Source organism: Lycium barbarum, chromosome 1 (genome assembly GCF_019175385.1).
Source record: "Lycium barbarum isolate Lr01 chromosome 1, ASM1917538v2, whole genome shotgun sequence".
In the NCBI taxonomy this organism is placed as follows: Eukaryota; Viridiplantae; Streptophyta; class Magnoliopsida; order Solanales; family Solanaceae; genus Lycium; species Lycium barbarum.
The window spans coordinates 161,312,760-161,338,237 of NC_083337.1; the positions used below are offsets into that span (position 1 = coordinate 161,312,760).

General features: G+C 33.5%; 3 protein-coding genes across 3 annotated transcripts; 1 reads left to right on the forward strand and 2 right to left on the reverse strand.

The window, feature by feature from the left end:
• Positions 1–1,490: 1,490 nt before the first annotated feature.
• Positions 1,491–3,283, reverse strand: LOC132625988 (NAC domain-containing protein 83-like). The gene is made up of 3 exons (XM_060340687.1): positions 3,005–3,283; positions 2,162–2,451; positions 1,491–1,839 (listed from the first exon to the last, which is right to left on the reverse strand). Exons 1-3 carry the CDS (start codon positions 3,186–3,188, stop codon positions 1,543–1,545), a joined length of 771 nt encoding a protein of 256 aa, XP_060196670.1. The 5' UTR covers positions 3,189–3,283; the 3' UTR covers positions 1,491–1,542.
• Positions 3,284–10,685: 7,402 nt separating this feature from the next.
• Positions 10,686–14,204, forward strand: LOC132602535 (mitochondrial import inner membrane translocase subunit TIM8). The gene is made up of 2 exons (XM_060315364.1): positions 10,686–10,860; positions 13,765–14,204. Exons 1-2 carry the CDS (start codon positions 10,813–10,815, stop codon positions 13,951–13,953), a joined length of 237 nt encoding a protein of 78 aa, XP_060171347.1. The 5' UTR covers positions 10,686–10,812; the 3' UTR covers positions 13,954–14,204.
• A 387-nt stretch (positions 14,205–14,591) lies between these two features.
• LOC132602523 (probable protein S-acyltransferase 7) lies at positions 14,592–21,123 on the reverse strand. The gene is made up of 5 exons (XM_060315356.1): positions 20,812–21,123; positions 18,720–18,902; positions 16,933–17,229; positions 15,569–15,802; positions 14,592–15,408 (listed from the first exon to the last, which is right to left on the reverse strand). Exons 1-5 carry the CDS (start codon positions 20,908–20,910, stop codon positions 14,896–14,898), a joined length of 1,326 nt encoding a protein of 441 aa, XP_060171339.1. The 5' UTR covers positions 20,911–21,123; the 3' UTR covers positions 14,592–14,895.
• Between the last annotated feature and the right edge of the window lie 4,355 nt (positions 21,124–25,478).

Sequence of the window (25,478 nt, forward strand, 5' to 3'; positions counted from 1 at the left end):
GCACATTTTCCTATAACCAAAAACCAAAGAACGGAAGAATCGGATCAAAGTTTGAAAAAATTGAATCGCAGAATCGAACGCCCCTACTTTAAACCTAATAAAATTGACCCTTTCCACGAAAAGGAGAACGCTTTGCGGCTTTGCAATTTTGCATTTTCTTGAGGAATTTTCACCTTTCATGAGTATTTCTAGAGCACGTGCAAGTAGTTTTTGGGCACCTAAATTTTGCTGCTATAACTGCTAATAGTAAAAGGAAAAAGGTGGAGGAAAGTGAATGCCTTTACACACCAAGAAACCTAAAGAACAAGGTGATAAGAGGAGTATATTCTTTGCTTGCTTCTTCTCCCAACCTCTACTTTCTATCTTTGCCCCACTTAAAAATTAAATTACAGACTTTTGATACCAAAAGTTTTTTGATCCGTACGTACAAATTGGAAAAGATTGTGCTATTTAGCTAAATCAACTTTTCAGCTTAGAGTCCGTTTGAATTGGCTTATAAGTTGATCAAAACAGTTTATAAGTCATTTTTAACTTATTTGAGTGTTTGGCAAAAATAGAAAACAACTTAAATTAAGTTAAAAAGTGCGCCAAAACCAAGAAATTGCTCAACCCCAACTTATTTTTTTGCCTTAAAAGACATTTTAGTTTGACCAATAAATTTACCCTTTTATCCCTTATATTTTCTGTTAATTTCAATATTACCCTGGCTTCTAAAACCCTTTAAGCACTTTTATCCAAATACGTAACTGCTTATTTATAAAATAGTTTTCAGCACTTAAAAGTATTTTAAGCACTTATGCGTAAAAGTCACTTTTTTCAGCTAATCCAAACGGGCTCTTAGTGACATACATATTTGGTGCGAATTTAACTTTTATACACTAACAATATATACCGTCGGACTTATTTATAACAGCATCCGCATATAACATCATCTCTCTAAAACAGATAAGTTTTTTCGGAACCAACTTTTTATATCTCTATAACAGCATTTCACCTATAACAACAACAATCAACTTTATAACAGTACGCTCTTTGTAAAATTACCCTCAATATAACAACTATATTTTTGTAGTATAATAATTAACCATCTTTATAAAATTAAATATCTATGATTACCAATAATAAGTGTAGAAATTTTGACCAAATATTTGATCCTTTAATACACTATTTATGACAAAAAATTCATATGAATATATACATTTTCATCATTAAAAGATTTTCCTTCGTTATAAAAAGTGTGATTAAACTTAGAATTTAGCAATTAAAGATGAAAAATTAGATTTTAGGCATCTTTTTGGCCTATAAAAGCGAAATATTATTTAAATGTCAATGCTGTTATAGGTGTATAATAACGATTCTCTATAACAATAAAAAATTTTAGACCCAACGTTGTTATTATAGAGAGGTTTTACTCTATAAAGGAATAAGCATAATTAGTGTAACTTGAAAACTAAGACGGACGACTTGCTATGCAAACTTTGAGATTGAGGGAGAAAAGACTTATTGCATGCATTAATAAATCAAATAATTAATGAAATTACATCATAGAAACTGGTTACTAGCTTCTTCATGCTCTATTAGTCCACTTGAACCAGAAGAAACTTCAGTGAGGGCACTTGCATCAGAGCTCACAGAATTAGAAAAGCATGAGAAAGAAGTTCTATCATCATTTAAGTCTTTACTCATAAAATCATAAAACCATATCGGCTTTGGTACTTCAATATGCTGATTAGCACTGTAATCTTCAGTAACCATTCTTAAGACTTCTTCATTTTTTCCCTTTCTCTTCCTCAAAGATATATGACAAAGAACCAAATTGCCAATCTGCACCAAGGAACCCTACAGCCACAAAAGAAAAGGCAAACAATTTAAAATATATGAACAGGTTCGGCATAATTCAGTAGTATTTTTCAGTCGAACATCCAATAAAACCAACTGCATGTTTATGTGAAAAGACAAGTATTTATAGATAGAGTTAGATATAGATTTTAGAACTGTAGAGTTAGATATACATCTTAGAACTGATCACTCTCAATTCAAAAATCCATCACGTTGTCTAAATTCTGAATTTGCCTTTGTATGTCCTTAATTCATTTAATTATGTCCTTAATTCATTTAATTTTATTGAAGATTTCTCAGAAGACAACGGTAATAGTATTACCTGAGGGGATTTCTTGAACTGCTGGGAAATAAAGGATGGATTAACGGGAAGAACAAGACGATATTCATGCATGATCCAATCAGTTCTAGAAGCATGACAAGGCTTTCCTCTGTAGAAAACCAGAGTCTTTTTCATCCCAAGAATTATTGGTTTCCCTTTTGGACGTGTAATTTTCTTGTCTATACCAGTAGGCTTCCAGTAACCACTCATAGTTGCTCTATTCGTTAGATTTCCGTTCCTGTATTTGGCTTCCTTGTTGCTGAAAAAATATCTATCTTGCTCCATATTACCTGCAATATCATCAAGTACATACATCCCCCACAATTAATCAACTCAAACTTCACTTAAATTATACTCTGATTCAATACATAATTGTGAGTCCAATTAGTAGTCGCGGATCCAACAATGTGATTTTGAGTCTAATTTGGTTTGAAACTAGCATTTCAATTGTGGGTTAGAATTATATATCTCATAAAGTAGTACACTAATTCAGAATTTACACAATCTAAATTCTAATTCTCACTGTCAATTACTACAATATTCTTTTAAAATCACGGTCCCTTTTCAACAATAATTCTTGATGATATATAGCATGTGAAACATAGGACTTAGGAGTACTAGTTATCAATTACATGAACTTACGAACTGCATTTTACAAGATGCATAACTTTACTAGTTAAAACAATTTAATTCTTAACTCTTTAAACAAGTACTGATTGTTTTCCCAAGGATAAATATTATGCATCTCAAATAATTTTGAAGACTAACAAAGAAAATAAACTAGTAGGAGTAGTAAGTAAATCTAGCTAGGTATCTAGTAAATGACATAGGATTTTAGAATACCTGGCAAATCCCATGGGTCGTGCCTGGAAATATCGATATCAGGAATGATTAAAGCGGGCAAAGGACAGGAAAATACTTTGCGAAGCAAGTATTGAAACACAATCTCTTCATCAGTAGGCTGAAATCGAAATCCAGGAGGAAGCTGTTTTATGGCTCCATCTTTCAAGAAGTTGAACTTGTCCATATATAATACTCCTATAGCTATATATATCTCCTAGTACTCTATATGTAATGTCTATATTTATACTTGTATGAAGGGGAAAATAGAGAGAGAGGAACTGTGATTAGAATAAGCAGGATTGGCTATTTATAGTAAGCGCCAAGAGAACTTGTAGTAATGCTTAGGATATACTAGTTTTTTTGTCTTGGAAAGCAACTCGATTAAATTACCGCAAAGGTTTTTTTTTTTTTTCCCCTTTTTCAAAATGACATTAATGCCTATAAGACATTTTATTCGTAAAACACTAATTATTCGACTCTCTCTTTATCTGATGCTAAATTCGCTACCATTCATTGTTATTTATAATCCATGAGTTAAAATATTGTGGCATTGTGCACTGAGAATATATACTGTTTTACATGATCAATTGATCTGCAATAACAAATTTAGTACGCGACATTTAATAACAAGCCGTTGACTAGTGCTATATATAGTAGTCTGAAAACTAAAGTAATATAAAAAACAATTATAGATGGTTAAGTTACACACACTAATGACGTATAGTTTTGATTTTATAATATCAATGTCTATATCCCAGTGGTTCCCTGTGTAAATAAACCCAAAAATATAAAATAACACGCAAAATTGTAAGATTTAATTAACACTAAACTAGTTAACTAAAAAGCATATATAAATTTAATCATTCGCGCAACACTTCTGCTTCTTCTATTGATGAGAACAGCAAAGGCTTCTATTTTCCAGCGGTATATGTCAAAAGCATATCACAGAACACTGCAGAGGCGTAACATAAAAGCAATCGTTTATTCACTTTTACAATGTTTGACATTTTGGTCTTCAGTTAAGTACGAAACCAGCATATATAATTAACTTGTTAAGGAAAAGAGGCGCACGAGCCAAATAAAGTCTCAGCCACCCGTGCATTTTCGTACAAAGTAAAGTTTGGCATTGATCCCCTTTCCTCTTCTCTACACCTACACATATGCGTGTAATAAGCATATATGTGTTTTGATAATTATGAATTTAATGCACGTATGCTAGATGGTGCATAATTTTTCTTTGTAACAGTGGTATCCGAGTTAACTCGCATTCATTTTAATTATTTTATCAGTTATTTACTACTTTCCATCAGCATATGTATTAGGTAAGTCTACTTATCAAAAACTTAAAAAGTTAGGAAGAAATCATCTCGTATATTTTTATCTTCATTGAAATTTGAATTTGAGACGTCATGGTCTTATGTCCAATTCATTAATCACAAGGCCACATCCACATTGTACTTTGGATGAGTTGACGGTGTATAATTTTTTGCTCCGTCAAGTTAACATGACTTAGAAAAAGTAACAATTTATATATAATAATCTTGTTCTGAGTTTAAATAATCTGTTAAGTATAATCTATTACAATGCGTAAGTTACAGTAATTCTTAGTTTATAGGTGAGAAAACATGGTTTTACTTTGAGTGTAGTTTAGACACAGTGAGTCAGAATTCAATTAACTAAATGCGCCCCATTTTGTCTCAAACTTAAAGCAATCTATAAAAGCAGTAAAATTAACCATCAATGGTGCTTCCTTTACCCCTATATCTCTGTTTTTTTTTTCCACATTTAGTTATGTTTCTTACATATTCTATTAAATAAACGAATCCTATGATCATTCAAACGAAATATAAATATCACTGGGAGAGATAGGTTAATTCAACTGATCATTGCACATGTATTGTAAAGATGCATTTTTTAATAATCCAGGCAAAGTAATAGGAATTGAACCTAACACAAATCCAAATGAGAAAACTTCAAGTTTTTCTTTTTGTTTGAAATAGACATAAATTTCAGTGACATATTTCAATGACCTAAATATTTATCCAAATTGACATTAATTTCAATGACAATGAAGCAAGATAAACTAAATTGCGTAAGAGCCTGTTTGGATGGGCTTAAAAAAGGCACCTTATAAGCTGTTTTCAGTTTATAAGCTGCTTTAGATAAGTTAAGTCAAACGGGTCCAATTATTTTTTGAGCTTATTTTAAGCACAAAATGACTTTAAGCTGACCAGTCAAACAATTAAAAAAGCTAAAAACAACTTATAAGCCAATCCAAACGGGCTCTAAGACTGTTGAGCTCATATAATGGTACATACCAAAAAGAAATGACTAAGTAATTGAAATTTTATCACGAGAAATTCCGTTCCACCAAGATATTGAGGGGAAAAAATTATGATTTGATTTGGCATTAGATAATTATATTTAACAGTTTAAGACGTACTAAGATAGTAAGATATAAAACATTAATGTCTAATGTGCTGCAAATTGTACGAAAAGGTAAAGTCTCCAGTCGAATTTCGACAACTTGTTCTTCGGAGGATCCAACGTGTCTTCTTTTCATCAAATTAACATGACTTAGAAAAAGTAACTATCTATATATAATAACCTTGATCTGAGTCTAAATAATCTGTTAAGTATAATCTATTAAAATGCCATTTTCTTTTTATTTTATTTTTTCATATTTCCCATTGGAAAACATCTTATATAAACTAACTAGCTTAGAATGTTTGCTTTTGCTTTCATTTCACGTTGGTGTCGACTTAAAAAGCTCATTGCTCCACACGACCTTCCTTTTCTTCTTTGTTTCTCCTTCACTATTTTTCTTTTTATAAATTTGATTTAGTTAAACCCACATATTTAAATTATTGAATGTGTGATATTTCGGCAGAGTGAAATCTGTACAGTGAATTTTTGATCTTTGAAAAATTATTGGACTGGAAAGTAAAAGAAGGAAGAAAAGTTTTGTGTTTTTTTTTTTTTTTTTTTTTTTTTTTTTTTTTTTTTTAAGTGGATAGGTGCTTTCCTTCGTTTAGAAGATGTTGCTTGATTAGCTTTTGCGGCTTTCTCTGCTCTTCATAAAAGAGTCATAAAAGTCAGCTTCCTACCAAAAGTAGCCGATTTCATGCACCCCAATCCCACCTTTCATTTCTTAACCTAGAAACTTTACAGTCTTCGCAAAAGCAATTTTTCTTAACCAAGCTAATCATATTTGAGAAAAGGACCAAAATCATCCATAATGTTTGGGTTTGGATCAAAATCATACATATTCTTTCACATGGTGCACTAATAGTACATTATGTTTGCATAAGTGGTGCACTTTTAGTCACAATCCCAAATAAATTTAACGGAAAAGAACAAAAATGCCCCTGAACTTTTAGAAAAGGTATAAAAATACCCTTTATTCATCTATTTTGCTAAAACTACCCCTCAATTCAACTTTTTGAGAATTTATTCCCCTTGACTAACGGACAACACTAATTTTTTTTTAAAAAAAAATTAAATTAAATTGCACATGACATTTTATTACTGAAAAATTAATTTATTCTTTTAAAAAGAAATCTGAAAAATCGTTATTTGTAGAATAAGGAAAAATAATTTTTCAACATCCATTTCTTTAAAAAAACAAATGTAGTAAGCCTTATATATATATATATATATATATATATATATATATATATATATATATATATATATATATATATATATATAACAGAATTGGATTTTCATTAAAACATGTGGAATTTTTTTAAGTTTGGAAAAAAAAATTTAACGGGTGGAAACCCCATTTTTTTTTTAGAAAATTCAATTTTTAAATCTGAAAAACTGATTGTTTTTTTAAGTAAAATGTGCAAAACTAATACTCCATAATTTTCTTCTAGATTTAAAAAAAGATAGTTTTCTGGTTTTTTTTTTAAACACAGTTTTTCCATAAAAAAAAATAATTTTTTCAGATTTTTATAAAAATCCAATTTTTCACATTTTGAAAAGAAAAAAAATTAGTGTTGTCCGTTAGTCAAAGTTTTACTCGTTAAAAAAAAGTTTTCCAAATTTAAAAAAATTCCAAGGTTTCAGATTTCTTTTTAAAAGAATAAATCAATTTTTCAGTAATAAAATGTCATGTGCAATTTATTTATTTATTTTTTTAAAAAAAAATTAGTGTTGTCCGTTAGTCAAGGGGAATAAATGAGCCAAAAAGTTGAATTGAGGGGTAGTTTTAGCAAAATAGATGAATAAAGGGTATTTTTATACCTTTTCTAAAAGTTCAGGGGCATTTTTGTTCTTTTCCGTTAAATTTATTTGGGATTGTGACTAAAAGTGCACCACTTATGCAAACATAATGTACTATTAGTGCACCATGTGAAAGAATATGTATGATTTTGATCCAAACCCAAACATTATGAATGATTTTGGTCCTTTTCTCAATCATATTTTCTTATTCTCTTGGTTCTATTTAAGTTTTGGTTTTATTTTTGTTACGGATGGATTTGTCAATGAATTTCTCCTTTGAGTTTCGTTTTTGAGTTTCGTTTTTATTATATAAATAATAAATTAGCCATAGGCATCTTCCCTAATGGAATTACTTTAAAAAAAAAAAAATTACATAGTGTAAAGAACATATAAGAGATATTTATATTTAGTAATTACACTTTAGCTTAATTACATTTAGTAGCTAAATGTTATATTTCAATTACACAAAGGTAACTAATTCAAAACTCATCTCCTCTTATTCCATTATATCAATCTTTTCCCTCAACCCCCTCTCTCTCTTCTCCCTCAATTTTTTTTTTTCACTCTCTCTTCTTCCTCGGCCAGCTGTCGCCGATCATCTTCTCGAGCGCCTTCGATTGAGTGTATTTATCAAATTTGCAACCGAAATTTTTAAGACTCGAGATCGATCACAGCGACGGACTTCGCCATTGACGGCGGTGGGAAAGAAATAGTTGATGGCGGGCAACCCCGACGGCTGTGTCGTTGCCGCGTCTGAGTGTATTTGCTCAGATCTAAATGTATTTCTCAAATCTGAGTATTTATAATTGTTGTTGCTTGAGATGTATTTATTTTTGTGTTGAATACATAGAAATAAATGGTTTCTGGTTGGATCCTTACCGAACGACAGCGCCGTTGCCGACGATGGAAAAATCTCCGGCGGTGTATTTTTAAGATATGAGTGTATTTTATTTCTTATATCTCAAATCTGAGTGTATTTTTTTTCTTTTACTTCAGTGTATTCGTTATTTTTTAGTGTAAAATAGAGTGTTTCTTTATATATTTTTCGCTTGTATTTCAAAGGAGTTTTTTTTTTTTTTGTATATAAATGAATACAGTGAATTTTGAATACATTTGAATATCCCTGTATTTTTTTTTTTTGCATTTATGTTGTTTGAATACAACCGAATTTAAATACAATAAGTTGAATACAATATAAAAGTTGTTATGAATGAATACAGCTAAATTGAATACATCCAAATTGAATACGGCGAAATACAACCGAATTTGAATATACGTTACTGTAGTTATAAAATGTAATTAGCAAAAGTATAGCTATGCCTAAAAGTATAGTCAATTGTGTAAGTTCCCCTTTAAAAAAAATGGATTCTTGCGTCTTGTGTCCTGCATGCACACTATGATGTCTGAGTTTTTGTCCTTTAAACTGTGTTAGTCTAGGAGTGGCAAAATTTTCGATAAAAACATGAACCGCACGAGTTTGAGAGGATCAATAGACCTGCTCATTTATCAACTAAGTCCATTTATATTCGCTTATTTCGGTTTATTTAATTATTGAGTTGATATGTAGCTCAAATTGATTCGTAAGAAATTTGTCAAAATATTGTTAAAAAGACTTACTTCGTTTTGACATGTTATAGGACAACAAACAAATGAATTAAAACTTGGTAAGAGATGAGCAGGTTGGGTTACCCATCATAAAAGATTGACATAAATAGCCGCCCATCAAAATAATAGCCAGCGAATGTATACATTTAGCCAACAAATGTTTATTTTTTGTTATTCAATTTTTATTTTGATATTTACTTTCTAGTTTGATTTGTTACTTTTATTTTGATAATTCCAAGCATCTATTTGTTGTTCAAACTAACTTGTTTTTGAGTCCTTTAATTATTCATCGAGATATCTTGGTATATGATCTTTAATTTACTGCACAAAAACAAATTCATCGTAAAAACTCTTTTTTTTTTATTTTTTTTTATTTTGTATGTTCCTTGAAAATAGCTAAATTCTTAGATGATGTATACAAAATTTTGGAGAAAGTAATATAACTTGATTAGGTTTATATTTCTTTATTTTCTCAGATAGGAGTAATTGATTTGGAAGTGCTATGCTAGAAAATAGTCAATTTAATATGTGCTTGGACGTATATTGTTATATATTTAAATAAAAATCGATAAAAAATCGAAAAAATAGACAAAAAATGAAGCAATGAAAAATTGACTTAATTGATTTGATTTGATTCTAATATTTGAAAAAGCTACTAAGTTAATTTGATCATCTTTTAGATGGTACCGATTCAAACCGAACTATAAACACCCTAGTTCCACATAACGAATTAATAGAGACGACAAATAGTAACTCTTATGTTGTGGCCCATGAAGAACTAAAGAGCCAGCCCTAGTTGGACGAAGTTTTTGCGCGGATTTCCCTGGAAAAGCAGTGGTCTTTAATTTTTGCATCTCATATCTGTATTCTTTATTTTTTGTCCCTTCTGCTCATTTAGTGAAAATATCCAAATCCGCTTCACACGGTATAAGTTTTGTAACGGTTATCTTTGGAAACTGAACCTTTGCTTCGTTCGGCATAAGTTCTGTACGAATTATGTTATCCGACATAAGTTGTGTATTATTTTCAGAATTTATTGTAGTGTTCGAAAAATGGAGTTATGCCTTTTGGGGTATATGTTCTTTATCCTTTTTCATAGATCTTAATGTGCTTTTGACCATTTTTATGTTGTGTTTTGAAAATTTTATCGTGTCAAACATCGAATTTATGCGAAGCGAAAAGTGCTGAAGTGCAAAAATTAAAGGCCACCCCAAAATGGGGACATTTGTGCGAATGACCCACTCTTGAGGGGCCATCAACTTACGGAGATCAATGGGCTTAGAAGTCCAAAACTTCATTTTTTTTTTCGGGGATTGCCATTCTTTCGGGGTGGTCTTTAAATTTGTCTTTCAAATTGCTAGTCTTTAATTTTTGCCCTTCGCTTAAAAAGATGGCCAAAAATACCTTGAGGTTCTGAGTTCGAACCACCGCTCAGTAAAAAAAAAATAAAAAATCTCAAGGCAATGGCATAACTAAAAGTTTAAAAGTCCTCATTATAAGGCAAAGTCTGCCGCCTTCGGCAGACTTTTAGTTATGCCTTCACTAAAGTCTGCCGCATAAGGTAGACTTTTCCTTAAGGCATAACTAAAAGTTTGCCTTATATGACAAAGTCTGTCGTATCCGGCAGACTTTTAGTTATGCCTTAAGGCAAAGTCTGCCGCATAAGGCAAATCTTTTGTAAAAGCTTGCCTTGAGAATTTTTATGACTAAGTCGAGATTCGAACCTAGAACGTCGGAATATTTTAGGCGAAGGACCAAAAATTAAAAAGCAGCAATTTGAGGGTCAAAAATTAAAGACCACCCCGAACGAGTGACAATCGTGCAAATTGCCCTTTGTTAAAACTTATTTGCCAATCCAACACAAGTGTCTATCAAATTCTTGTTCATCTTCCGATTGAATCAGTTAGGGTTTTGTATAAGGTTCCAAGTCAATAAAACATCCGTAAAATTAGATTTGTTGAGTGAAAGTTTGGATGGATCCTTCAGCTCTTCAGTCCCCAGAATTGCAGAATTTTCTCAATGTGAGTTTCTTCTGATTATTTCTATGACTTTATTAGTCCATTCAGCTTTGTACTCAACTCATGAACCATTTGTATACTTTTTTTTTTTTTTTTTTTTGTTTTGGATGTGATGTATTTTTAGCTATTATGATGCGCCTTCTGACTTTGTTTTTATATGCTTTACCTTTAATTGTACTAGCATCGAACTAAGTCTTCTAAAATTTCTTTTGGATATTCAGTTTTGAGGCCATAGGAGAAAGCTGAGGCCTGTATTAATGGTATTATAAATTAAGGTAGGTCACTTTCAGAAAGGAACCAATCTTGATATTTTCCACTTTGTGGGATTTCAGTCTTGTTGTAAGGGATTTGAATGAGTACTTGATTTTATTTTTTTCCTTCTTTTCGAATTAAGCTTTTATGCCAATTTCTAAACTGATGCATTCAAACTTGGAAGTGGCTAAATACTTGAGTCTTGGACAAGTGCTTTTTTTTTTTTGGGTGCTCCACTATCCACCGAGTAATTACTATTTCCCATCGGCACAGGTATTAGATAATTCTAGTCACTAAGGCTTAGGTAGATGGAAAGAAATCACCTAGTTTTTTTTTTTGTCTCTGGTGGGAGTTGAACCCTCATCTCCAAAGTTTGTGCCCACTAAATTGGAGAAAATGATCAAAATGGTCCTTAATGTATGGGGTTGGATTGTTTTGGTCCTTGATATATCCACTTGATTGAAATAGTCCTTGATGTATACAAAATGCGGATGGTTTTGGTCCTAAACCCTACAATTAACTATTCTCTGTTAAAAACTAACGGCTCCCTCCTAATCTACTCTTTAAAAACTAATGGTATTTCATAGAAGATCACGTCGACTTCCTTAAAAACTAATGGTATTTCATAGAAGATCACGTCGACTTCCTTAAAAACTAATGAGCAAACCGATAATATTAATGAGTACCATTGAACTGCCCTTCAAAGAAGATCACAGTGAGTACCATCGAATTGCTCTGCAAGAATATCTCAGAGAATGAGAGGTAGAACTGTAGAAGACTTGTTCTTTATTCATGCTTGGACAGAGCCATTTTCTCATTGTGGGAAGTGATTCTCTATTAATTCTCTAAAATTCAATGAGCAGGTTGTTCCATTTTTTTGTTAATGAAATGAATGGTTTTATCTTTTAAATATTTATTGTTGTAATGATACAAAGAAGTAAAATATCCATGCTTAAGGAGGATGCACACACAAAAAAATTATCCACAATTTTATTACTAGTAACTTATAATTTTTTTTAAAGAATTGGGAGATTTTTGGATTGCTGAGTTTATGGGTTAACTCAAGTGAAGCATGAAATTACTAGGTGAGTTTTTTTGTGCCTTTTCACTGATTTCTATGTAATTTCAGTTGATCCAGAGGCCAAATGTGACTTGAAAAGAAGAAAAAAAATGATTTTTGAAGCTGCAGAAGTTAATGGGTGAGTTTGAATAAGCATCAATATATAGGGTGAACTAGGATTACAATATTATTATGACTATACCCTCCTTTAATTTTGTTTCATGCTAAATAAGGCTCCTCTTATTGAGGAAGAAGATGCAGTGAAGAAGCAAAGAGGGAGGCTGGCACAAGGGGAAGAGAGAGGAGATCAGGAGGGGGCCGTTAGTTTTTAACAGAGAATAGTTAATTTTAGGATTTAGGACCAAAACCATCCACATTTTGCATGCATCAAGGACTATTTCAATCAAGGACCAAAACAATCCAACCCTCATACATTAAGGACCATTTTGATCATTTTCTCCACTAAATTGACTGGTAGGCTTTTCTTTGCACTTCTACTTGTCACCCTTTGAGATGCTTGGAGCTTTAAATGGAATTCCATTGTGTTCGGATGACACTTGAGCTGATTTAGTCAAATGGTTTAAAGAACACAAAAGTGTCGTTTTTATTTTTTTATTTTGAATTTTATTACTCTAATATTAGAAATGTGCTGGTAGCTCTGGTTAGAGTATTGTTGTTAACTCACATGGATCTCTCATCCTGAAACATTTTTATACTGGCAAGATAACTGAAAACTAATTTGTGGTATTCTAACTGTTAAAGCAAGATACTATGGACAAAGAGATCAAATAATTTAACACAGCATTGTTTTAAAATGGTGCAGTGCTCAATAATCTATAAATATTGGTCTAGTTAGTTGAGAAATTGTTTCCTAGTTTTGTGGAACTGAAGATAAGGCACTAGCAATCACCAGGAAAGCCCTCTAAGCTCTAACATGAGGTGGTACTGTAGAATAATCATCTATTTCAGAACATACAAAGATGATTTTGATACTGGTCTAACTTGACTGCTCACTACCGTATTTACATGCATGCACAATAAGATTGGATGAGGTGAACCATTATTTGACTCAGTTAAATTTGTGATTTTGATGCCACGTTTCTTTTGGACCTTAGCAAAGCTTAAAGAAGACTGGAAGACTGTATGTGTGGCCTATGTTACTCGGACTCCTCAAAAATGGACACGGGTGCGTGTCGGATCCTTCAAAAATAGTGCATTTTTGAAGGATATGACACAGGTGCGGCATCATTTTTGGAGAGTCCGAGCAACATGGTGTGGCAAATTCTTAAATGGACAGGATTACTGAAACCACCCAAAAGTTTCCTATGAAGCTATTTGAATAAATTTTGAGCTCATTTATCTTATGAAGCTCTTTGAATAAATTTGCAGCTTTTAAGCTAGTGATAAGATAACTTTTGAGCTCATTTATCTTTATCATAGTTTGATCGTACTACATGCAAATTTCATTTGAGCAACTTATAAATATCAGTTCTCCAGTGACTGTTGGGTTTTGCTTTTCTTAGTAGCCCTAGTGTTCTGATATGATCAGTGTCTTCATCTCACTAATTTTGCTCCTCAATTTTTAATTTCTACAGCAAGAGAAGGAAAGGGCCATGATCAATGAAATGGTTGGAAAGCTTACAAGTGCTTGCTGGGATAAATGTATCACTGGAACACCTGGAAGCAAGTTCAGCTCCAGTGAAACTAATTGTCTAACCAACTGTGCACAACGCTATATGGAAATGAGCCTCATGATTGTCAAACGGTTTCAGAGCATGCAGTGAAGAGCAATTAGCTGCATAATACGCACACTTTCCCATTCCTTTGTGCCAATGAAACTAAAATGTACTTCCATTTTAGGTGGTAGCAATTACAATGCTCACAAAGAACTATTCTCAATACATTTGTTGTGCGATTTATGGATGTTTTCTGTTCCGAGATGGTTAATTTACTAACAGCAGATGGATGGCATCTCTCTTTTGGGATTTTGAAGTGTAGATTAATAAATTGATTAGTTCAGTTTTTTTGGAGCTTACGTGCAAATCTGCTAGGTATTTTCGCAAATTCTCAACATCTATTTGAAGTTAAATAACCTATCTTTATTCCTCTGGCAGTCCGAAAATAATCTAAAATTCATTGTACCCCTTCATTCTATAACCTTTGCTGATGGAGGGCGTTGAAGGAAAACGGAAGACGTAAAGTATAATTCTTTTCCTTCCTAATATTGCCTTCTTATCAAAGACAAACACGGTCAAGGAGAGTGCACATCTGGAGCACAATACGTTTTTCTTCCTGGGCTGCAGTAAGTAGATCGAGAGGGTACTTTTGCCAATTATCCGACCCCGACCCTGAATCCACCGCCCTTCCTCCTGTCGAGGGTCTCCATTTTTGTGAAACTATTCCTCAAGAAGACAATTACCCAAAAGAGAAAGAAGGGACAAAGTAGAATAGAATTTGAATCTTCACAATATATCACATATAACAGTTGGAAGCCATTACTGGTAAGAATATTTTTTTTTTCCTCTCTTTGCAGATTAAGCACATTCCAAATAACTTTCCAACAAAAGAAAACTAAAAGTAGAAGAAAAATAGAATTATACACACAACAGCACACCTCCTCAAGGATAACCTGATCCCGTGCATTTACGGAATCATCCTTATGGCTTAAGATCTCTACTTGTCAGTTCGGTTCTTCTACAATAATTTAACAGCATACAGCCCAACTACTATAGCTGGTTTTCAATCCGGTAAGCACTATCACTGACAGTAGTCCGATTAGACTCTCCAATTTCCGATGCCATGGCAATTACATCAGGTGGTATATTCAAAGTTCCACTTCTTCTTCCCCAACTAGAGCACCTGGGATGTAGGATACTACGTCCCTCAGCCAAGGTGGTGTTGTTTAGCTCTGGGGATGCAGCCGAGAGCTCTTCATCCTTATCTAATTGATTATCGTATCTAGGTTGTCCTTCAAAATCACCGGTTGCTGCTGCAGTCTCATGCCAACCTGGCTTCCTTCCCATTTCTAAGTCGCTCATTGTTTTCTCCAAGTTTGGACTAACAAAACCACCAGCCACTTCACGAGCTGGTATCCCAGGTTCTCTCTGCACTTTGGCCCTGAATCTGTTCTTGGAAGGAGGAATACTGGTGTAGAATATCTCTAAGAAGTTCTGGAATACACCTTTGTCAAAGGGATTGATCTGCCGATCATATCGATATCTAAAGTTCTCATATGTCGACTGCAAGTAGATAGAACACTCAATCGTCAAAAACATCAAGTAATCAAATCCTTGAAAATTGAAGGCCTTCACGAGTTTGAATCATTTAGAGAACTGAAGAAAAAAAGAAAAAGAAGGGAAAACATCTGAAACACTCCAGCTGTCAAGAAGAATATATTACCTGGTTTGTGCCAATAAGATAAAGATGGAAGACAGTCAGGCCACCAACAAACCAGACTGATATGAATGTATAAACAATTAACACAATGGAGGCAGGAGTTTTGCCCATTGCTTTCCAGACGTTGGTCTGCTCACCATCCATGATCCTTCTAATATAGACCCAGCAGAAGCCATGGACGTATAAGCAAAGAAGAGTTGTTGAAAAGACAAACATGAAGAAGAAACGGTAATTCCTCTGCACCACCAAACAGAATATAGTTACAAATATGAAGGCTAAAGCATTTCAGTTGGAAATTTGCATGAAGGCGCTTAAAAAGTAGAACCTTTGTTCAGACTAGCAAAATAGTTTCCTGCCAAAATTCGGAATGAGTTCTAGCAACATATTTCACAACATAGAGACCTAGATGTCCTCTATCGCAAAAAGGGAGAAGCAAGATTTTCTACCAGGATCAAGCAAGAAGAAGATGTGCAGATGGCAATCAGAAATATTTTACATAAAATATTATGTAGAGAAAAATAAAAGAATAAAAAACAAGAGCAGTGCCCACCCAAATCACTCATTCTGTAATCTCAAATTAGCAGTTAGACAATTTTAAGTTGATACACTTGATCATTGCAAGGCTTCTTCTTGTCTGACAAGAAAACTATCAAATATCTTTTTTGTTAATAGAAAAAGAATCCTATATTATAGAACTAACTTGGCTATGAACTGGCCAGTACGGTTACCCTCAAGAGTACATGGATTGAAAAAGTTCATTACAGATTGACAGCTCGATCAAGTACCATTCTAGCTTGAAACCTTTGAAGAGAAGAATTTTATGACCCAAAACATGTTCTTTAGGCTTTATGGATTCAGGCAGAACAAAGAGGAGAAAAATGACTAACAGAAATACTTTTGGGACATTAGGCAAACCCACCAATGAAGGATACTGTTACTCATGAATATAAAATTAACCGTGTATGTTTGCAGGTATCAAATCACTCCGAACTCAGAATCCAAGGCAACTTTTGGGCAACAATCATAGTATTATCGGCAAAAGGGAGAATTATAAAACCAATTATTCACAAATAAAATGATGAATAATCATCACAAATTGTTCAAAATGCCAACAATCGGACTTAAAGAAATTTTTGGAATACTGCCGGCTGAGAAGTTAAAGAAGTTATGAAACTAATAAAGAAAATAAGAATTTGAAGTGTGTTTATTACTGCACTAAGAAAAACGAGGGGCAAGACATCAACAACCATCCATGCAATGCAAAGATATGTTTTTTTAGAGGAAAATAAACTGCAAAGACATGAACATATTGTAGGGTCCAACAGTAAGGCGGAAAATATTTTCAGACACTAGGATAAAGTGCTCACCAATCCAATACATTGCCCGACCCAGGGACAGTGATGGTCAAATCGTTCCACGCAGTTATTGCAAATTGAACAGTGAGAACAGCGTGGAGGCCTGTACAGCATGCAGGTATCACAATATTTGACTTTTACAGTTATTCCATTGACATTCACGTCCTTCATACGGGGCAAACGTAATTGTGGAGTTTGACCAGGTCCAGCTTGAATACTTCCTTCAAAGGTTTCTAACTCTGGAGGATGAGAATTGCGAGGAACTATACCAGGATCTCTTCCAGATGTCACTAGAAGCAGGACTAAGACCTTTTAAGAAGAAGAAAAAAAACCTTTATTACATTCTATTTTAACTCACGAATCTATATTCCCCCTTGGCCATAAAATAAAAGTTAAGGAAACAACCCAATTAATAGTTCCTTTCTGTTATAGAAAATAGCAAGAAACATCAGAAATCCTTTTTCATACGAAGAATTCAGAAGGTCATCTGTATTAACATGATATACTTAGTAAAACAAGAAAACAGGCCATCCACTTTTTTATGATATTCAGGAAATGAACATAAACCTGCAAGAAACTAGAGTCATTCTCTAGTGCAGAAGAAAATAAAGGAATATCCCAACTTCCATCACCACACCACTCACTATCAAGTGTCCCAAATACCAGTACTAAGTAAAAAGAACCAGTATAATAAAAGTTACAGAGTTTTTTTTTTTTTTTGGATTAGGTAAATAATTTTATTGAATAATAAAAGTTAATTAAATCCACCAACACAGTAAAGAGGGAAGGAATAAACGCCAAAAATTTGCAGTTAATAGAAATTAGCAAGTAGTGAAGGCAAGAACAAATCTGGCAAATTAGTAAAAGTTTTCTGTCTTTCTTTTATTAGCCTCTTGAGAATAGATGAAACCACCCTGCTCTCCATGCAAAGACTTTCACTTTTGTTTTTGAAATAAACTGCAGGACATCTTCCACTTGTTATGCGTTACTTAGTGCCTATTCTTTGTTCAGTAGATTCTCAAAAGTTGATCCACACTGCATCGGATCAGGTAATTTATGAAACAAATCCATCTTTGTTTAGTTGCAACAATTCATTTAGTTCAACTACAAAAAATTGGGAGAAGACGGACTTGGTCTTTGAACCCAATAGCATCTTCAAAATATTATCTGCATCGTACAAAAAAGTACCTAACCCCTTGTTTAACTAACTAAGCATGCTATGGCCTTTTTTTTCTTCACAACGGTGGTGTACGGGATGCTCTGACGATTTTATACGTTTGACATAATTATTCATGAAATCTACATATTATGGATGCACTCAATCCATATGGCCTACATTAAACGGAATCAATAAGACAAGAGGCATCTAAACAGACTAGAACTAGCATGTAAAGCCAAAAAGTTAAGCAATGGCTGATGATCTCTTGCGATTAGTTCACAGTTAATATATCATAAATACCTAGGCTTTTTTGACACGTTTTCAACAGTTACAATTATTGTGCAAAGGAAACCTGTTTTCGTTCATGAATCACCAGACTGACTTAAGTGCCCAAATTGAATGCATTTGCAAGAAACAAAAGGAACGGCTAAGTAAATGACACAGTATTTACATAATTAGATAGAAAGATAGACAAGTGATCAGGAGAGACTTGCATTATCTGAAAATGATCAAAAGGCATAACACTTGCTTTAATTCAACCAGCTAAGACGACCAATGTAACCATAAAATACAAGAGGTATATTATTTTATTTTATTTTTTATGACACATTTTTCAAGGAAACAGAATATAAGCACTTACATATATTGTAAAAACAACAGCTACGACCATGATAGACCACCCCCAGTGACCAGCGAAATCATCTACAAGTTTCCTTGCAACAAAGATGCAAAACACAGCAACTGGGGCAACTATAAGGAGGATAGTCATAAAGAGCGACCTCACATCAGGCCCAAATATGAACCTTCCTTGAAGACAAAATTTCTGCACAATCAAAAGGCAGTACTTAAGTTTAGAAAGAGTAAGAAAATCATGAGATGTGCTAATTAAGACAACCAGAAATGCAAAAAGAAAAGAATGTCAAAATTTTAGCAACAAACAACAATATAGCTAACTGGGATAACATGCCAACTATACATGCTGCTCTTTATGGCAAAAGGCAATGTCAGTAAAGTTCTGTTAGCAGTAAAATTTCAACTTAATGTATTTGTATGTACCTAATTGGTTTTGCACAAGGTTCTGGAAATAGATAGTATAGTACTTCCCTTTTTTGGGGTAGCTTATGGTTTTTTCCCTTTCTTTGATAAGTTGGGATAGCTTATGTTTTTTCTTCTTTTCCTTTCCTTTCCTTCAAGTCATTTGATTTTGTATAGTACTGTAGTATTTATTCTGGATGAGGAGAAGATTTTGGGGTCTACAAGTATTACCTCAGTGTTTATTCTTTTTTTCTCTTTAGAGAGTCAGAATACAGAATTTTGCTGCAATTATGCTTTTTGGACTCTCGTACTTACTTCTGATTCCCAGAGAGATACCTAAGGTTACTAAACGACTCTTGCAACTTTTTTTCCCTTTTGTTTTGATCTTCAGCTTATGGAAACCTCAATTATTCCATTAGGTACCTGCTACCTAACAGCACAGGTACAGGGTAACTCTCGCCACCAAGTCTTAGGCAAAAGAAAAGAAATCACATAACATTTTTGTCTTACCCGCATTTTCACCCTAAACTTCCATGGTTTTCATCCCACTTCATTGACCGCTAGACCACATCCTCGGATGCAAGCTCAATCATATACTAACTCTTTACCTACGTTGAAACCTTACCACTTAATAATTCACTACCCTAGCTGCAGGAGATCTTTCCTCAACTAATGCACGACCGAGCAACATCACTTTCCCATCTGATAATGATTCTGAGAGCATAGTATAATTGCATACCATTTTATTTCTTATTTGAAGAGGAGCTTGGAGCAACGGCAAAGTTGTCTCTATGTGCCCTATAGGTGATGAGTTCGAGCCTTGGAAGCAGCCACTAATGCTTGCATTAGGTTAGGCTGTCTACATCACACCCCGTGGGATGCGGCCCTTACTTGGACCCTGCTAACGCGGGATGCTTTGTGCACCGGGCTGCCCTCTTTTTTTATTTCTTATTTCTATTTCTGGATGAGCTTAATTAGCTCAAACACACTCTTATCTCCAATCTAAACGACATGTCATCACAAACCTCTGCTGAACCTCCAAAATAAATTGAAACAAGGAAACCAAATACTATCTCCTGACTACTGTGTATTCTTACAGGCCGAAATTCGATAAAACAGAGGTTATAATACAAAAACTGCTATCAAAACCTTATTTTTTAAAGCTAAAATCTACCACGTGAATCACAAAAGTAATTCCATAATATGGACTATGAAGTTCAAATAATCTGAAAATGAGGGAAATAATGAGTTCAATAATATCGTGATTTCAACTATCTCAAACAGTTAAATCCATTCCACTGAAATAATCAAAACTCCTACAAAAAATTGAAAAAAATTTAAGCAGAAAAATACAAAATCAGAGTAATAATCATTATAAAACCTAAAATATGCTTAAAGTAGGTGGAAATAATGAGTTCAATAATATCGTTGATTTCAAGCAGCTAGAGATCAAAACAATAAATCGATTCCACTGAAATTATCAGACTTGTACAAAAGTTGGAGAAAAACTTACGCAGGAAATACAAAATCACACTAATTATCATTACAAAACCTAAAATATGCTTAAAGTAAGAGGAGCAGAAATAAATCGATTCCACTAAAACCGAGAATTCAATTGAGAAAAAATTAAGCAGGAAAATACAAAATCAGTAATAACAATTACAAAACCTAAAATATACTTAAAATCGATTACTTACATTACTGCCTTTCCAGTTCTGATAGGTTCTGAGAAGCGCCGTATTATCGAAACCGCCGCCGTCGGAACCGGAACTCCTCGGCGGAGCAACTCCATTCATATCTTCTCTCTCTCTCTAATTAGGGAAGAAAAAAGCTGTACAAATTGAATCGGGAAAAGGTCAATGAAAAGAAAGCACTAAAGGCAAAAAGGCGGCTTTTTATTTGTTTATTTTTGTCTATAACTTTTATTATTATTGCTATTACTACTGCTCCAGTATCTCTTCTATTTTGCAATTTGACTGAAAATCTGGGAATTACGTTGACTGTGTCAGCCACGAGGGAGATGGCGTCACATCACGGTGATACTCCCGTGTTATAAAAAGGAAGTTATTTTTTTTTTGGGAAAAGGGTCTGATTTACCCCGTTATACTATTAGGGACGGGGGGTTAAAAATAGAAGCAAATGTTTCAACTATTGTAACGGTAGGGGTATAAATGGGCTGATAGTATAACGGGGTAAATATTAACCTTTTTTCAAAATAGAGGGGTAAATCAGACCCTTTTCCCTTGTTTTTTCATTGAATCGGGAAAAGGTCAAATACCTTTGTGGGTAAAGAAATTGTTTGGATAGACCTTGGATTGAAAATAAAAAAATAAATTCCTTAAAAATAGAAAAATGACTTTTTGTTACACAAGGAAATCAAGTCTCACGAGTGATGTGAATTGTGTTGTTTCCACTCCACCCAACCTCAATACTCCATCCACCCCAACCCGACTTCACATCCATCTCAATTGCATTCTTATAGTGTTTGTCTAAATTATACATTAAAAATTTAAAAGAATATTCTTATTTACTTATTAAATACACAAAATAAGTGAACAGTCATTTATTTTTCGAAATAAAAAAAATCCTTCGTTCCAAACACACCCTAAAATTTTAGCCAGAGGAATGAGTGGCAATTGTAATGATTGAAGGCATGTATTTTGGATTGCGGAAGTGGAGGACAAATTATGGAATTCCCGACCCTTTCTCTTTCCAAAGTTCCAAATTACCCATCTTTTACTGTGGTGTAGCACTGGTGAAACAAAAAAATTCCAACTAAAGATGATTATTTGTGTGAAAGTCATTGTTATAAATTGTCACAACATTAACCCACATGTAATAAAAAATAAATTCAACTGTAAATTACCACAACTACTCAATAAGGTATGTCAGCATAATAGAACATCAAATGGTGGATGGTCCTCTAATATATCTAGTACAAACGACATCAATTAGGAGTTAATAAACAATTGGAATCGATAATGAATTTAACCAATATCGCAATAGAATTCGAAATCCCCCGATTTATATTTTATGTATCAAAACGTAACTTAGTCATAAACTAAAAATAACACTAACTTGTCATGATTTCAGGTACTTACAATAAAATCAAACTTAAAGACTATCAAAGATTTTGTTATAGGTAAATCGAGTTCTTCTCCAAATATACGATTTGGATATGCAAAGGCGAAAAACAAATAAAGATATTCACTAGTTGTTCGGAGTAAGTTAATATCCTCTTTAATTTATATATCCATCAATTTTAAGACATAAATATTTAATCGGAAATTCAGATTCTATAATACTAAAAAGTTAAACATTAACCTTAATTATACATTACGAAATCAAATGATATGAAAACTTCATATCTTTAAAATCAATAGGAAAAAACTTTTAATTATGCATTAAAACCCATTTATGATTCAATGACGCCTAAAAACAGTTGCCACCATTCTTCTTGTAAAAAAAAAGAAAAGAAAAAAAAAGTACTCCGAAACGTCAATTATACAACTGACTACGGCCAGATGGCCTCAAGCCCTCAGCCATGCTCTAACAAATTAGTAAGTCTAATTCATAATGTTTTAACAAAGTAGATGGTTCATAATCAAGTATTAAAAGATACAAATCTTTATGGCTTGACATCTAATTAAAATCACGTAAAAGGTCGAAATTATTATATAAATGCAAACATCAATTACCACGATCTCTTGATTGTGATCTGTTTATGAATACATACTTTGCAGCCTTGATTGGAAATTTTCAATACAGCCACACACTCTACACATTTGAGGATAACTGGTAGTTTACCAACTAATTCGGTATTTGAGTTGACCCAGAAACGCAAAGGTGTCCCAAGAAAAACTAAAATAGTACTATTAAACAATACACTTGTATTAGTAATTGATTGGAATTATTATAATAGGTATTAATGTGCGATGCCAACTGCCAACAACCAATGTCAAGTGCCAACTATACAGTTGCATTCTACTTATTCGTTGTCTTTTTCATTATTTCTTTTAAGATAATAACAGAAAGCATTTCAATCGAACGTCTTTCTATAATTTTGCGTACCACGTCCATGGCAAAAAATGCCAAGTAGTCTTCAGGTTTTCGCAAGTAATTGCACGGTTTGCCCTTCAAATGGACTAGTCTTTAATTTTGCCCTTCAAATGAGCTGGTCTTTAATTTTTGTCTTTCAAAATCGAACTTATGCCTAGTGAGCATAAGTTCTTTAAGGGCACGGTCATAAGCAAAAATTAAGATCAGCACAAAATAGGTACAAAAGTGCAAATGACCTTTTTTCTTGCCAAGGGGTCGTTTGCAATTGGCCCTATTTTGTGTTGTTCTATTTTTATCCTTCAAATAGGGTGGTTTTTAATTTTTAGCCTTCAAACTCGAACTTATGCTTAGAATGACATAACTTTCGAATCATAATATTAACAAGTTATGCCAGCTCTCTTAAAAAATTTATGCCCTGTTACACATAAGTTCGATTTTGAAGGGGGGAAATTAAAGACCAGCCCATTTGAAGGACAAAAATTAAAGACCAGTTCACTTGAAGGATTTGCCGTGCAATTACTTCTTTTGCCAAATGACTTGTGACTTCAATGATAAATGAGCCCATACAAATCCCAATGCCCCTGTGAACAGAAGTTTATTGGCCCAATTAATCACTGGACTCTTTTCTGGCGCATGATTTTGGCCCAGTTAATCACATACCTGATACAATCACCACTTTTGGGCCTTAGATTAACATGGGACTGGACCTATCTAAAACCATAGGGAAACTAACTAAATACCTTCCAAAAATAAAATAGGCAAATTTACAGTAATAACTACCTTAAAGGTGGCACTTACAAACCGTAGCTATCATTTCACAATTTCAGCTCGTTGCTAACATACGGCAGAATACGTGTGAATTCGCGTGTATTTGAAGGTCTTGAAATACACAACTTCTCTTCAAATACACACAGAAGCTTTGTATTTCGCATGTATTTGGACGAGGCTCTTCCCTTGCCCGCCCAGGTTTGAACCCAGCCAACAACATTATTTTACTTACATATTTTTCCTAGCTTCTTCTTCTTGTATTTTGAGTGTATTTGTATTTGGCTCATATGGTATCTCATATGTATTTGATGTCACATGTATCTGATGTCACGTGTATTTGAACTTCATTTGAATGTATGTCATATGTCTTGTATCCCATATGTATTTGAGCTTCTTGTCTTGTACATTTAGATACAAGTCACTCAGGCCAAATACATATGAAAAAAATACACTCAAGCCAAATACATATAGATACAAATATGAGCCAAATACATATGCTGAAATACACTCAAATACAAGGAAAAGAAGCTAGGGAAAATATTGAAGAAAAGAAATGTTGTTGGTCAGGTTTGAACCTGGGCGGGCAGGGGGAGAGCCTCGCCCAATAACCACTTCAGCCACTCCAATTTTATGTATTTTGGTGTAGCTATGAATGGTAATTTACAAAATCCCTATAGCTATTAATTATAATTAAATGAAAGAGTAATTATTATTAATAATTAGGTCTTAAAAGAAGCTACTACAAGTAAAAATTCCAATAAAATAATTACCGGCCCCATGCCCCTTCTAAACTAATTACGCGCCGTACCCCCTCACCCAAAACTATTTACCCGACGTGCCCCCCCTCTCCGAAACCCCTTCCTCCATGATATCATTGCGGTATATTTATATACCATGATGGTATCATAGAGGACTAAGAGAACTACTGAAGCAGTCCTACATGATACTTGTCACACCCCATTTTAACCCGGGAGGTTAAAGTAGAAGTATGACGTATTGAAGATTCCTGTTTTGTTGTGTTTGTTGTTAAGGAGTCGCCACCTAATTATTTATGGTGAATTAGGACACCTAAAGTTTATTAAAGTTATTTTCTAAAGTTAGCTCTGTTTAAGGTCTGCGAAACTTAAGATTCTAGGTAAGGGTTCAATTAGTCTAAAGGGAAGGTATTAGGCACCCTTTAAGACCCATTAACAATGGTTAACCGACCGGACTTATAACTAATTAGGCTAAATTCACTTCGGAGAAAAGAAATAATTTGTAACCATATTTCGACAAAATGATTCCTGATCAAGAGCTAAAAAATAAAATAGAAAGGCCTCAGCTGTCCAAATACGTTTTTTGCATAAGAAAAGTAGTTAAACCTTTAAAAAGGGACCAAAGCCAAAACGTGGTTCAGATTGAAGGTGAGGCCACTATTATCTATATTATTTGAAACAAATGTCATTTTTCAAATGTAGGACTAAAGTTAATAGAATAAACCCACTAACCTTCCTTAAATTAAATGAGTGAACGAAAACCCGAAAAAAAACATTTGTCT

Coding starts and splice junctions, on each gene's coding strand:
- LOC132602523 (XM_060315356.1), bottom strand. CDS start 20,910: ATGAATGGAGTTGCTCCGCCGAGGAGTTCCGGTTCCGACGGCGGCGGT. Junction 18,903..20,811: donor AGAACTGGAAAGGCAGTAAT/GTAAGTAATCGA, acceptor TTGATTGTGCAG/AAATTTTGTCTTCAAGGAAG. Junction 15,409..15,568: donor ATCTTATTGGCACAAACCAG/GTAATATATTCT, acceptor ATCTACTTGCAG/TCGACATATGAGAACTTTAG.
- LOC132602535 (XM_060315364.1), top strand. CDS start 10,813: ATGGATCCTTCAGCTCTTCAGTCCCCAGAATTGCAGAATTTTCTCAAT. Junction 10,861..13,764: donor AATTGCAGAATTTTCTCAAT/GTGAGTTTCTTC, acceptor TAATTTCTACAG/CAAGAGAAGGAAAGGGCCAT.
- LOC132625988 (XM_060340687.1), bottom strand. CDS start 3,188: ATGGACAAGTTCAACTTCTTGAAAGATGGAGCCATAAAACAGCTTCCT. Junction 2,452..3,004: donor CGACCCATGGGATTTGCCAG/GTATTCTAAAAT, acceptor ATGATATTGCAG/GTAATATGGAGCAAGATAGA. Junction 1,840..2,161: donor AGTTCAAGAAATCCCCTCAG/GTAATACTATTA, acceptor TTGTGGCTGTAG/GGTTCCTTGGTGCAGATTGG.